The 14,341-nt window shown below is 50.6% G+C and overlaps 1 protein-coding gene across 1 annotated transcript in view; it reads right to left on the bottom strand.

Annotated features, from left to right (window-relative positions):
* TDRD12 (tudor domain containing 12) overlaps positions 1–14,341 on the bottom strand; it is a 61,160-nt gene that overhangs the window by 20,013 nt on the left and 26,806 nt on the right. Inside the window, exons 10-17 of the mRNA XM_055146135.1 lie at positions 14,031–14,107; positions 12,200–12,280; positions 8,640–8,700; positions 7,912–8,019; positions 4,713–4,898; positions 3,050–3,206; positions 2,161–2,288; positions 180–371 (exon numbers count right to left, since the gene is read on the bottom strand). Coding sequence (XP_055002110.1) covers positions 180–371; positions 2,161–2,288; positions 3,050–3,206; positions 4,713–4,898; positions 7,912–8,019; positions 8,640–8,700; positions 12,200–12,280; positions 14,031–14,107 — 990 coding nt within the window. The remainder of the gene's footprint in view (positions 1–179; positions 372–2,160; positions 2,289–3,049; positions 3,207–4,712; positions 4,899–7,911; positions 8,020–8,639; positions 8,701–12,199; positions 12,281–14,030; positions 14,108–14,341) is intronic.

Here is a 14,341-nt window from a genome sequence, read left to right as displayed (position 1 = left end):
GACCCCGCCCCCGTCCCCACAAACCCTGAGCCCCCCCACATGCTGGACACTGCTGTTCAGCTCCTCCCCCCGCCACACCCCTGCATCACCTGTCGGACACTACCGTTCAGCCCCTCCCCTACCCGTACCCCTGCATCACCTGCTGGACACTGCCCTTCCGCGCCCCACCCCCACCCGACCTGCTGGACACTGCCATAAAGCGCGGCCTCCTCCAAGGCGGTGATCACGATGTGGGGGTCGTTCATGAACTCCTTGATTAAATGCTCTATGTGCTTGTTCCAGTGGACGCTGGTGGCAACAATCTGATGTGGCGCAGACTCCCTCTCTTCAGCCTCAGTATTCTTTTTAAAGTTGTCTAATATAGCGAACATCTAAAAAAAAAGTCAAAGATAGAATTATTTCATTTTTTAAAAATCTCAAAATCGAGTAGGATTTCGTTGACAGAACTGAGGCAGAATTATTTCTCCTCTCTTTTAATTAAAAAAAGAAAATCTCAAAACTGAGTAGGATTTTGTTGACAGAACTGAGAAGCTTACATTCTGTTCTCAGGGTGGGACAAGTCTTTCCAGACCCCCCAAAAAAATCCCACAGGAAACAATGTTAAATGCAAAGACAAACCCCATGGCATGGTGATGGGGACCTAGGGGGTGAAGGATCGACCTCGCTGAGGACAAAGTACTGTGACCCGAGCAGAGAAAGATGAGCTCGGTGGCAGCAGACAAGCAGCTCCCAGGAGGAGCCCAGATGGCCAGGCTGAGCCCGGGCTCGGGAGACGCCGTGAAAGCTGAGCCCAGGTGCCCCGGACCCAGCAGCAGCACAGGCCGAAGGAGCGTGACCCACCCCGGCTTCAGGAGGGCAGTCAGGGCGGTGCCGGAACCCCGCCCACTCAGTCAGGAAGTGACCAGGCTCGGGCCTGGACCTCCCAAACAACAGCTGAGCAGTGCCAGAAGTGACCCCTGAGTGTAGAGCCAGGAGGAAGGTCTGAGTATCGCCGGGTGTGGCCCCCAAGAGCAAGTTTTAGGACCAGGAGATAGTACAATGGTTAGGGTGCGTGCCTGGCAGTGGCCCGACCAGATTTGGTTCCTTGTGTAACATAATCCTCAGAGCATCATCACAGGCAACCTTGGAGGCCTCCATCCCTGCCTCGGTGTCCTGGGCACCCCCATCCCTGCCTTGGTGGCCTGGGTACCCCCATCCCTGCCACGGTGGCCTGGGTCCTTCTGTCTGCCGGGGTGGCCTGGGTACCCCCAGCACTGCAGGCCTGAGCAGCATCGATTGCCTGGATAGTCAGACTCACCACTGGGGCCTCTGGACCTCTGAGCTCCAGTTGGGAACCCCCCATCCCACAACCCTCACTCGACACACAGACAAAATCCCAGCTACAAATTAACACATACAATGTACTTCTGAAAGTATTAACTAACCTACATTAATTAACAGGCAGAGAATTAGAAAACAGGAAATACTCCAAGACAGATTTCCTCTGAGTATAAAAGATAATCAGAGCTACGCCTTTCAAAATTAAAATGATGGCTTCCGCAGTCAGAAAACTATTAGATATTTTAGGAATCCTTCCCATGAAGTTTTGCTCTCCAGAGAGAACACCTGACAAGAAATCTCAGACACAAGTGCTTTTCTTTGTGAGGAAAGTGAAAGCCCCTGGAGCGGCGTGAAGAGCTGGAGGGTCTGCTCTGCACCCGAGGGCCCAGGTGGGCCCCTGAGCACGGCCAGGAGTGACCCAGCACCACCCTGCGAGGCACCCCTGAGCACCGCCATGGTGTGGCCCAAAAGGAAGAACAAAAAGATAAAGAGAAAATTTGTTTTAATATTTTTGTTTTCTTTGAGGGCCATCCCCGGTGGTGCTCTGGGCTGACTCCTGGCTCTGTGCTCAGGAATCCCTCCTGGTGGGGCTCTGTGGACCATATGGGATGCCGGGGATGGAACGTGGGTCAGCCGTGTGGAAGGCAAGCGCCCTCCCGGCTCTACTACTGCTTCAGCCTCAGAGAAAATCAATCGGTTTGATTTTAGAAGCTACCTCCCCAAGTAAACATTTCCAGATTGCTACAGGCAGTTCAGGCTTTACTGACACACGTGTTTCTATGTGTAAATGTACATGCACATATTTCTGAGAAGTAATGACATCTGAGTGGGCACACTTACTTGTTCATTAGCTTCAACGAACAGGACTTCTGCCTCATCCAAAACGAGGTGGCAGAGTCTAAGGAACAACAAGCTTTGGTATTTGAGCAATCTCAGGAGGCTATGTGGTGTCGTGACAATTACATCACCTAAATTTTCGAAGAAAACACAATGGGCATCTTAGGGTTCTATGATTTTTTTTTCTGCCATTTTTCTTCAGTAAGAACCCACATAGTTTCTACTGAAACATACAAACAAAAAAGCTGTTTGTCTTGCTAGGGTGGGTGAGATGAGACCTTAGCCTGTCACTGTGTGTCTCTGGCCACCTGTCAGTGCCTCCTACAGTCACTGTGTCTATCACTGTGTCTCCACTGTCACCAGGCCTCCTGTTACAGTGTCACCTGTCACTCTGTCTCCTGTCACTGTGTCTCCTATCACTGTGTCTCCTATCGTCATTGTCTCCTGTCACCATGTGTCTGTTACCTGTCACTGTGTCTCCTAGTCACTGTGTCTCCTCTGTCACCATGTCTCCTGCCACTGTGTCACCTGTCATCGCATCTCCTGTCACCATGTCTCTCCTGTCACCACGTGCCACCTGTCACTGTTGTGTCCTGTCACTGTGCCTCCTGTCCCCGTGTCTCCTGTCACTGTGTGTGACCTGTCACTGTGTCTTCTTCACTGTCTGCCTCCCTGAGCTGCAGGCTTTTCTCTTCAGAATGACGGTCAAGGCTGATCCATACATCAAACCACGTGGTTTCCTCAGCAGCTCCGACCTGCCCCATGCCCACCCCCAGGGACCTGACAGCGAAGGCCTGGCCATCAGCTGCCCGTGTCCTCTGATTCCCTGGCCTGCCTGGCAGGTCCACTGTGTTCTCCAGGGAAATCCAAACAGCTTGGAAAGGACGCTTACACCCTCTTGGCAGCTTCATGTTTTTGGCTTCATCTTTGTGGAGTCCAATTGTCAGCAGCATGGGGTGAAGAGGCCTGGACGACAGGCTGTAGTCCCCCAGTAACTCAAAAATGAACTGGGCCTTCTTCCAGCCAGGGCACACGATGACGGCCAGCGGCTGCAAAGACAGACACACGCACGTAACTCCGGACAGAGCTGAGGCGAGCAGAGCAGGGTCCCTGCACCGTCTGGCACACGCGGGCTTTGCTATCACTGTACCGGTCGGGAAAGCTAGACAGGTGTCACTACATGGGCTGAGCCACATCGGAAGCGACTGCTGCGCCTTCCTCTAAGCCCTCACAGCAGTCAAAAGCCATGACTTGACTTCACAGGTGAGGGGTCCGAGGCTCCGAGAGGGGAAGCCAGCTGCCCCCAGCCCGAGGGCAGAGACAGAGCAACAAGAGGGCTTGCACCCGGCCGCCTGGCTCCGGGGCTTCTGCTCCGCGCAGAAGCGGGAGGAACCGCCTGGTGCAGGGGCTTGGCAAGTCTCCTCGGTAGGCTGCTCCCAAAAGCCCCCTGCGCCTGTGCTCACTGGCTCCACGGGACACTGCTGCGGGTACCCGGGCCACCCAACACCTTCCCATCACAGGCGGCCACAATCTGAAAGCAAAAACGGGTCTCCTCTTCCCTGCCCTCAGTTCTCCTGAGCACCTTCCAGCCATCAGGCCTCCAGACAGGCCAGCGAGGGCGATGCAGGGAGACGCCGAGAGAGCAGGGCCGGCAGGATGCACGGCTGGGCCTCAGGGGTAGGTGGTCAGCTAGAGGAGGAAGGTAAGTACCAACTTAGGGCTGGGGATGCAGCTCGATGCTAGAACACCCTCCTGGCACGAGTGAGGTCCTGGGCTTGATCCCCAGAACCAACAGGGGCGGGGGGCGGGGGGAACGTGTCTTGCTTCACTTTATAAATCAACATAAAACAGTTGATGAAGATTTCCACAGAGAAAGCATTAAACTACCTGATCTACTTAGCAAAATAAAAGTGTGCTCTTTCCAAAGGAGGCGCTACGTGTCTTTCCTGACGCTACCCTCCACCTTGGGATGGTAAGAGCACGGTCAGCAGCGTTTCATGTACGCAGAGCTGAGCCCACACGGCCAAGCAGCTGTCAGCGTCCACCTTGCTCGGTGGTTTGCCCATGACCGCTGAGAAAGCCAGGGCGAAGAGTAAGCAGGATTCTCATATAATAGTGGGCTGCTGTGAAATGATCTCTAGGCTATGGGACAAGATGGCCTAACACCTAAATTCTGATAATCCTACATTTGCCAAGGGTCAGCTGTGAAGCACTGATACTAACAACCTTTTGTAAGTCTGGTTTTCTCAAGGATAAGACCACGAAGACGGTACAGGATGACCATCTTATAGGGTTGTTGTGACAATGAGATGTATTACTCTATCAGTGAAATAATTCCATCAATGACACAGCCCTAAAAGCGAACTCTCCTATCTCAACCAAGGGCCCAGCAGGACGGCCCACGAGACCGTGTGAGCAATGGCAGGAGGGAGACAGTGTCCGTCTTCCCGGCCTGGAATCCGCTGTGGAACGTCAGCCATCCATACCCAAAGTTAGGTGGCCTACTGTGAAATAGTTCGCTCATACCACTGCAAATAAAACTGTCTTCAACTTACTCCATTTCTACTCGGGAGTGACTTGTAGCAGCCCCCGGTTTGCAAAATTGTGAGCAGTGGCAGGAGGTACAACAACGGGTCGTTTCCACAGTGAGAGATGACCACCACATCACAGCCCCGCGCGATGGGAGGCCACGCGTAAGATGCAGTGTGGCTTGGGCCGGGAAACTTATTTCTCTGAAGAGCCTACGAGACATCAAAACAACCGGAAGAATGCAGTAAGTACCGGAAACCAGCCCAGCCCCGTCTCCGCAGTCACTCGACTCTTGACAATCCCTGGAACAGCTCCCTCTGGACCTTCCCAACACTGCGCTTGCTCAACGCTCCCGAATCCAAACTCCGGCCACAAAATAGGTGATTCCAGGCGCAACCAAAGAATGGACCAAAGGACAGCAGGTGCACTGACCCTCCTGGGCTCCAAGTTCACTTGGAAGAATTTCTAAAGCATGACTTTGCTGGCTGTTTCCTGGGTAACATCCCCTCCACTCTACCAGCTGGTCCATCCCAGGTTCCCATAGGCTGCCCTCATCAGCATCGTTAGCGCCAGAAAGTCCTCGTCCAGGCCCTACCCTGACTCCCAGCTGGGCTTGGGATTCATGACTCAGCCCCAGCAAACAGCTGCCCGCCTGCACCACCACCCTTCGGTGCACAACGCAGGCTGCCTTCTTTCTTGGGTTACATCGCTTTTGGTGGAGCTCCTTAAAAAGGGGCACAGAAGGAGCCAGAGTGATAGGACAGCAGTTACGGCATCTGCCTTATAATGTGGCTGATCCGGGTTCGGCACCCCATATGGCCCCAGAGCCCAGGCGGGAGTGATGTCTGATACTGGTGTGATGAGGTTGAGATCTGAGGTCGGGTAAACCATACACATGGAATTTGATCTTGGATGACTGTAAAGTTGGGAGCTATGAATAACTTTGTAAATAACACTACCGCAATAAAAAATAATTAAAAAAAAAAAAAAGAAAAGGGCACAGAAGGTAAAACTTGAGACTTGCATGTGTGAAATCTTTTCACCCGACCTGGCACTTCCTAGTTTGCGGTGGGTCTCAAGGCCGAAAGGCCTCACACTCCTCAGCAGTTTAGTCAGAGCTCCTCCGGCTGCTTCTGCTGGAAGCCTAAAGCGACTTTCACTCCCAGCCCTATCCCGGGGACCCATCTCTTCTCCGTGAAAGCCTTCATAATCTGAGCCTCTGCAACTCGGGGAGTTCAGATTAGAAAGACGCTGTCCACTGATTCTCTCCTGGGCTGTGCTCCACCTGTGACAAGGAGACCCTCTTCATTCTTAGTCAGGTATTCATCAGGTCCAGATATTGTTCCCACGTTACTTTTGTCAGAATTTTTGGCCCCCTTTGTTCATTCTTTCTAGAAATCCCATTTTTACTGTTCTAAAATATTAAACCAGTCCTCTCACTCCCCTCCCAATTTTCATCTTTTTGCCTTTATCTTCGACTTTCTGATCATCTGTTTGCTCTCTGAAGCCTACTATTGTTTTTTAGCTCCACAATTGAATTTCCAAGCCTTTGTTTCCCTCAACACTCTATTACTGTTAGACGCGCAATAATGAAGCCTGTTCTCTCGTTCCTGAGGGTCTTAATTTTATACCATTTTCTTCTATGGCCTACATTATTTTCTTCAGAGTTTTGTGTTTGTTTGTTTGTTTGCTGGCAACACAGAGTGGTGCTCAGGGCTGACTCCTGCCTGGCTCTGACTCAGGCGTCACTCCTGGCGGGGCTCAGGGGACCATAGAGAGTGCCGGGGAGGGAACCCAGGCTGGGCACACGCAAGGCAAGTGCCCTGCCTGCCGTACTATCTAGAGGGCCCCTCATCAGCCTCTTCGGGATGAAGGATCCGCTGTGTTTGTGACGGGGAGGGCTTCCTTAGAAAGTCTAAGCACCCTTAGGCGTCCATTCATACTAAAGGAGGCAGCAAGAGCAACCTAACCCATCGCCACATGCACGGAGCACATTGCTGCAGGACAGCACAGCGAATGGGCGTTCTTACTGGGATAACCCCCAAATCATCTGAAGGTCATTTCTAGAGTCATTCAATCAAAACAAAAAGTCAGGCGGCAGGGGCGGCCGGGGGTAGGAGGAGTGGTCCCTCCAATCTCTCTCCTGAGAAACTGGCTGTATGTAGATGTTCAGGGAACAGGGCAAGCACTTCACTCACGCCCTCCCATCGGCCCCGCCCCCCTCTGCTGCTGTTTCATCTTTGGAAAGCCTATGAAAAGCCCTTGTCCTGCAGTAAATTCTCTCTCATTCCATTCATCCTTGTCATCTTATCTTTAAAAAACATTACCAAACTTTTTTTTTGGTATTGGGAAGGAAGTAGATACACAGGTCTGACCCATTTACTCAGTGAACTTATGGGTCCATAAAGTGATTAAGGAGCACTAAGGTGGGGCCCAGGAGTGCCGGCTCTGCATGCAGGAAGCCCGGCTTTGATCCCCAGCACCCACCGTCCTGGCACTGCGAAGAGCAACCCATGAGACAGAGCTGCGTGTGGCCCCAAACAAAAACCCAAACAGGAAGAGTGCTAATAAGTATATTCAAATTATCCTGACACATTTTTTCCCTAAGCCTCTTTCTAGAGGCACATCTGGGAAGTTCCCTGAGAAAAGCACTTAGAGGTATAATGTGTCACACACAAAATAATTCACTTAGAACTTAACCTGGACTTAAGAATAAATGAGAAATAACGAAAACTTAAAAAGAGTATTTGCTTTTTGAGATTTTCGTTTGTTTTTGGGCCACACTCTGAGATGCTCGGGGGTTACTCCTGGCTCTGCAACTCAGGAATCACATCTGGCGATGCTTGGAGGGCCATATGGGATGCCGGGGACGGAACCTGGGTTGCCGCCTGTGTGCAAAATGCCCTACCCGCCCTTTTGCTTCAGGCCTATTTTTTTTTCTTTTTGGGTCACACCCGGCCATGCACAGGGGTTACTCCTGGCTCTGCACTCAGGAATTACTCCTGGCGGTGCTCAGGGGACCATATGGGATGCTGGGATTTGAACCCGGGTCGGCCGCGTGCAAGGCAAACGCCCTATCCGTTGTGCTATCGCTCCAGCCCCTGTTTCAGGCCTTTTGCTCCAGCCCTTGAAAAAGTATTTTTAAAGCAAAGAAATTGATTAGGATACAAGTACAACATCCTTCACTAGGAAGGTGACCCCTCACTCCCAGGGCGCTGGCCTCACCTTTTTCAGGTTTGCGGAAAGTGGTGCCATGTCCATGGACAAGCACGGTTCCATCTTGTTACGGAGCACTGCAAAGGGCTGCCGGGTGCCTGACTTCAGCTTCTGTAACTAAGGGAACACAATGCTGGACACCTCTGCCCAGAGGGGCGGCACGTGGTAGCAGCCACTTTACCGAGATGAGGAGAACGCAAGGGTCTGCTACCAATGAAAAGGCAGGTACTGCCCCTAGCTACTGCCGGGACGGTCTCAGGAGGGAACTCAAGGTGCCCGAGGCCAGAAGTTAGTGTCCTGGCACACATGCTTGTCAAAATCACCAAAATACCAAGATTAAAGGAAGGTCATCTACGATCTTAACTGTAAATGAGTAATTTCTACAAAGCGATAACTCACTAGAAAATTCTTCCATTTTTCTTAAATGTTGTTCCATTAAAAAATTATTAAGGGGGAAAAATCAGTCAATAGACAAAAACAGAATAAAGCAAAAGCACCTTTGCAGGGGAGAGAAGAGGGGAAGAGAGGGGAAGGGGGAGGGGAGGGGAGCAGAGAGGGGAGAGAAGGGACAGAGAGAGAGAATGATTTTGGTGTCAGGGGCCCACACCAGGACCCTTCATATCTAGCTTGGTAGTCAGGGATTGGGGATCCCTCTTCTAATCCCAAATATGGAACGAGGAAGGAGAGGGATTTAACAAGTGACTGATATTTAAATTTTTTTCTAGGGCTACAAATACCTGCTTCAATTCAGAGATCCCATCAGCTCTCAGAGGATCTGGATTTAAAAACTGCAATAATCTGTAAAACAGGCAAAAGGACAATGCAAAGAAGAAAGTGTGGTACTTTTCTTACTGAGCTATGACTTTTCTTTCTTGGAGAGGTGAGATAAACTGCACTCCTGCAGGGCTTAGCTGGAAAGTTAGGGCGTGTTCTGCTCTGTGTGTCCGTGGCAGTCCGAGAGCCACGGCACACCTGGACAGGCTGTGTCACGGGGTGGGGACAGAGCAGTGCCAGGATCACATGCTCGGGACAAGACGAAAGACTGTATCATTGCCAAGTGTCCCGCTAGTTCCAAGAATCCCACCACTTCCCTTTCCTCTACTGTAGGCTCTTCAACCACACAGGTTCCCTCGCACCTACAGTCGCACCTAGGTACCACGGTACCTGGAGGGTCCTAGGTACAGGACATTTAGCCAAGGAGAAGACAATCTAACTTAAAAAAAAAAGTAACAGACTACATTGCAGAGGTAAGCTATTGAGCCACAATAACGATGTTAAAAACTGCATAAAACCAGATGTTTCATTCCCAGGAAGAGCCATCCGAGGCACTGAGACATCCAGGGTGCCCTGCAAGGGGGTGAGTGTGCGGCTGCATTAGGGCACCCACAGATCAGATCTGTGAGGCCGAGCTCTGCGGCAGCCTTCTAAGACCCCAGCCCTGGAATGGCCCGAGGAGCCTCTTCCGGGTTGGGGGGCACTAACGGCCAGCTGGCAGTCTAGCACCCGTCCTCCTCCGCTCAACAGAATCGAAGGCCTTCTTTAAGTCGATGAACGTTAGACAGAGCGGCATATTGAACTCTCGCGAAACTTCAATGAGTTTGGTCACTGTGTGTAATGGTCTATTGTGCTGAATCCCCTTTGGAACCCGGCTTGCTCTCATGGTTGTCCTTCGTCTAGTGTTCTGCCTATTCTATTCAGGATGACATGAGTGAACAACTTGTAGACAACAGACAGCAGGCAGATTGGGCGAGAGTTGCCGATGTCATGGATGTCTCCCTTCTTGTACAACAGAACGGTCCTACTGGTTTTCCACTGAGACGGAACCTTGCATTCAAACAGGTAGCGTGTGAAGAGTCGGGCCAGTGTATTGACGAGTACTGGCAGCAGATTCTTCAGGTGTTCAGATCTGACCTTGTCCAGACCAGGTGCTATACGCGTCTTTACCAACGAAATGGCATGTTGGATTTCAGAAGGGAGGATGTTGGGTTGGGAACGACATATCCATTCTGCAGAATTTGGTATGTGGGCAGGTGGGCATGGCTGTCAAAGAGATCTGAATAGAAGTCGTGAATAATCCTCTCCATTGCCTTTCTGGAAGATGTGATAGATCCATCTGGACGTCAGAGGGCATTCATCTTGGTCCTGTAGTTGGCAAAGGACAGGCGAGCATTGTGAATACTTTTCCCGGCTTCTGCTACACTGGCCAACACTGCTGCTCTTCTCTCTTTGAGGTCTTCCTTTATCGCATCTGTGTACAGCTTTGTGAGCTCGGACATTAGGTTGTGGTTGCCTGAGGCTCGTGTCAAACCACATTGACGAATGAGCTCGAGAGTTTCCGAAGACAGGCATCTGTTTGTGGCTTTCTCACTCTCAGCATTCTTCGCACAGTCATGGAGGTGCTGAACCAGTTGATCATATTCCTTGTCGATGTTGTCAAGGACGGCATCTTCCCACATTGCTGCAATAGTGCCAAAGAGCTCCCAGTTGGTGGTCATTCTGGGAGTTGCCTTCTTAGACTTAAATTTTGCAGACCTTTCTCCCTGCTCTGTGAAGTAGAATTTTGCATGAAGGAGATGGTGGTCCGATCCTGTTTGGAATTTTGGGACAACAGCGACATCGGTCAGGCAAAACCTTCAATTGAATATGATGTGGTCAATTTCATTGTGGAACTGTCCACTGGGAGACTCCCATGTCCAGCATTTAGATTCAGCCTTCTGGAACTGTGAGTTACCATGGATGGCCTTGGTCGACATGATAAATTCAGTCTCTCACCCTGATTGTTCCATTTTAGGCCATGGGTCCCAACGTGGATTTCTTCGGGCGACCTTCTCGGATCTATCTTGGCATTAAAATCACCAACAATGATCTTGTAGAACGTGTAGTCTTTTTTATAGAACTTTTCCAGTTCCATGTAGAACATCTCAATTTCTTCTTCATCGTAGTTGGAAGTTGGTGCATAGATGACGAAGATAGAAACTGCAGGCAGTGAGCCACATCTATTCAAGCATAATTGTCCGATTCGGTTGTTAGGCCTTTCTGGAAGCATTGATTCGAATGAATCAATGCTCATGGCCAAGTTCGTGTTGACAAGGACACTAACACCACCGACGCCTCTGTTATCACATGTTCCGAGGAACAATTCTCCTCCAGTGTCGAAAATGGCGTGATGTGATTGATGTCTTCTAGTTTCAGTCAGCCAATGATGTCATACTTGATCTTTTGCACTTGCACCATCAGGTCCTCGATGGATGCTTCTGATGCCAGCGTACGTGTGTTGAAAGTACAGACAATCATTTCAGTCTTTCTTCATTTTGGCAGTCTAGTTCGTCCCCAAGATTTTTTCAGCTTCTCCCTGCTCATCTTTCTTAACACTGCCATATTGGGGGCTCTTTTGGTGTCAGGTGAATGAGGCCAATTGTTGTTACTGTTGTTGGCATATCGAATACACCACGGGTAGCTTGCTAGGCTCTACCGTGAGGGCAGGATACTCTCGGTAGCTTGCCAGGCTCTCTGAGAGGGACAGAGGCTTTTAGGGAGGCCTCCAATCACCCTTAGAGGTGTTACCATGGTTCACACCGAATTTGAACCCTATCAAATATGGTGCGGGAATAATGGGTATTAAGTGTCTTATGGTGTGTCTGGAGAGCAGCCTGGAGCGTGGCAGTGGCTGGATAGTGGATGTAGTGGGGGTTGGCCAGTGAGGTATTTATCTGGCTTGGTGGGGTGGGGTGTCTGGGTTTGACCCCTCCCTCAGATGCTGGAGCCACCGTCACGCTCCAGGCCGCTCTCCGGACACTTGGGCCGAACCTCACACACGAGTGAAGCCCTGCAAAACCAGGTAAGCAGAACTTTGCGACCTTGAACTCTAGGTTCAATGAGACCCGGAAACAAGATCCTCTGTCTGCCTCCTCCCTCTCCCCCCCCAAACCAAAAAACATACCTAATAAGTGCCTCCATCTGGGCTGAAAGCAAAGAGCAATCTAAATAAAATTAACAGTCCTAAAGATGAACTGGATCTAATTTATTTCATAAAATTGTTCACTTGGACAAGAAAATCAGAAAGGGGAGGTATGAAAAGACTGTTTACCCCGGAATAAAAGATTTAACCAGAAAAACCCATTCTAGAAAATGCTGAGAAAAAAATACCAGGGAAGCCCACAGGACAGACTGCGTGCAGGATCTGTTAGTGAGACCACAGCTCTGGCGTTAGTAGGACAATCACATGCAAACGTGTCCTGTTATAATTTTATCACGTTCATTTTGATAAAAAAAATTCAGGCCAAGAAACAAACCGTACTTCACACAGCCATTCTTCTCATCGCATTCTTTCTTCTCGGCCAATCTGAAGGATTTCTCATTTGGCTTCTGACACAGAGTACTAGGAAGCAAAAAAATGAATGTCTTAAAACTTTAAACCTTTTTAACCAAATCCAAGAGCGTCTTCATTTTCTGAGAGAAAATGTAAGCAGCACCACTGAGGAATAGGTGGCCTCTCGGTATGGAGCTCATTGGGACAGTCGTGCTGGTGAAGACGTCCTCAGCCTCCCTCCCCTGATTATTTCAACCATAATTCCCCACAACAAAGTGACCAAAAAGGTAGGGGGAGAAGGGGGGGGGGAGAAGTCAAATGTCCATTGGTGAAAAGCAAGCAGGGATACAGCAGAGGGGATTTCCTGGGTCTGACGCGCCTCCTCTGGGGGTCGGCTGGGATGCGACTATGCAGCAGATACAAACCACAAACCCCCCAGCCCTGAGAGGGGCACGCCCGTGTGTGGGCCAAAGAGCACAGCAGAAGCAGCGTGTACAGGAAGCGCAACTGATTTTCTCTTTTGCTTTTTCCTTCCCGGCTGTGCCCCTGGCCCTGCCCCAAGCCAGCTGTGACCCTTGAGCTGACTGTCTGTCACCTCAGGTCTGGAGGGAAAGCTCTCCCTTCCTCCACAGGAAGCCTGTGGTCTCAAGGCCGTGGGCAAGTCTCATGTTTCTTTCTCATTTCTCCCGTGGACGGCTGCCTGTGACGTGGACCTCACAAGAGAGGTCCTTGTGAGACCTCACACATTTCTCATTAAGAGAAATGCTGTGGTGTGCAAGCAGCTAGAAAATGATAAGATGTGAAGAAAGTTCTGGGAAAAGGAAGAGAGAGAGCCAGAGGCGAGGGAGGGAGGTGCCCTATTTCCACATATGTCCCAACCCAAGTCCCAGTCTCACCCCAAGCTGACCTCATCAGGATACGCTTGGAGGAGCTGGCCACACTGAAGCCAGCTCAGGGCCACAGAAAATGAGGCAGAACTTGAGATGTAAGTATAATGGAGCTGCTACCTCTTGCTGAAACAATTAGACATTAACAAATATCAAATCCCCGGAAGGATGTCAACAGACCAGACTATTCAAAATACCTAGACTATGTCCACGTTACTTGACATACAAAGAACTGGGAAAATCAGATTGCCGCGGGAGAGCAAGGTCAGAGGCTGTCTGAGCCAGAAAGTGAGAGTGACCCAACATTTAATTTTCACTTTTTATGTGTGGGGGGAGGGGGCTCAAGATTGTTTTTATTTTCAGAGCCTGCAGCAGCGCGGTACCAACAACAATCTCAGACAATCTGACGGTAATCCTCCCTCCCTCTTCTGGCACTGCAAACGCCAGGATGCCTACCAACAGGCTCAGACACCAAAAGCCCACCCTCTCAGTGTGGGGAGGCCTTCTCATGCCTCTCCTGTTCCTACTCCACATATTCCTTTGCCAACCAGACTGTCTTAGAGTCAATGCAACTCAAACCCAGAACCCAGCAACCAGTCATGGCCAGTATTACTGACTCCCTCCCCATGCCCAGAGTAGGAATTGTTGAGAGTGACTCGTGTTCAGGACAAACCTGGCTACATCCCACAGGAGTAAAGATGTTGAGGCAGCTGGTACCTACGAGTGGGGGCGAGCGGGAACCAAGCAGGCCCCTCTAAAATTCATTAAGTCAGCCCTGGTTCCACACCTTACGCCTACTTGCCATCCTGCCAAGGCTGGAGCCCTGGGCATCTGCAGGCTGCGTCTCTCCTGTCCCAGGAATGACCCCACCGTAACACACACCCGACATGTGTGGGTCTCCAGTTGATTTACCCCGACTCCCGAGCGCGTACCTGGGGGCTGGTATATCGGGCTCAGCATATATAGTTATGCCTCTCTTTGTGGGCCAGTACACTGAAGATTCAACACACTGCAAAAAAAAAATTGTTTTTAGAAAGAATTATGTACAGTAGAAGTTATATCTCCTTAAGGCACAAAACTCCTGCGGCGCTCCTTATCATAAACAACCACCCCGGATACTTCCCAGGCCACCCGGACGTGGACAGTAAAGAAGCAGGACGTGGGTGAAACTACCAAGCCACTCGGGACCCTGGCCCCACAGCTGACCCCTGACACTCAGAAGCTGTGCTGAAAACGCTCTGAT

This window comes from Sorex araneus, chromosome 8 (assembly GCF_027595985.1).
Source record: "Sorex araneus isolate mSorAra2 chromosome 8, mSorAra2.pri, whole genome shotgun sequence".
NCBI lineage: Eukaryota > Metazoa > Chordata > Mammalia > Eulipotyphla > Soricidae > Sorex > Sorex araneus.
The sequence above is the reverse complement of the archived record's forward strand: the minus strand, read 5'-3'. Positions and strand labels throughout refer to the sequence as shown.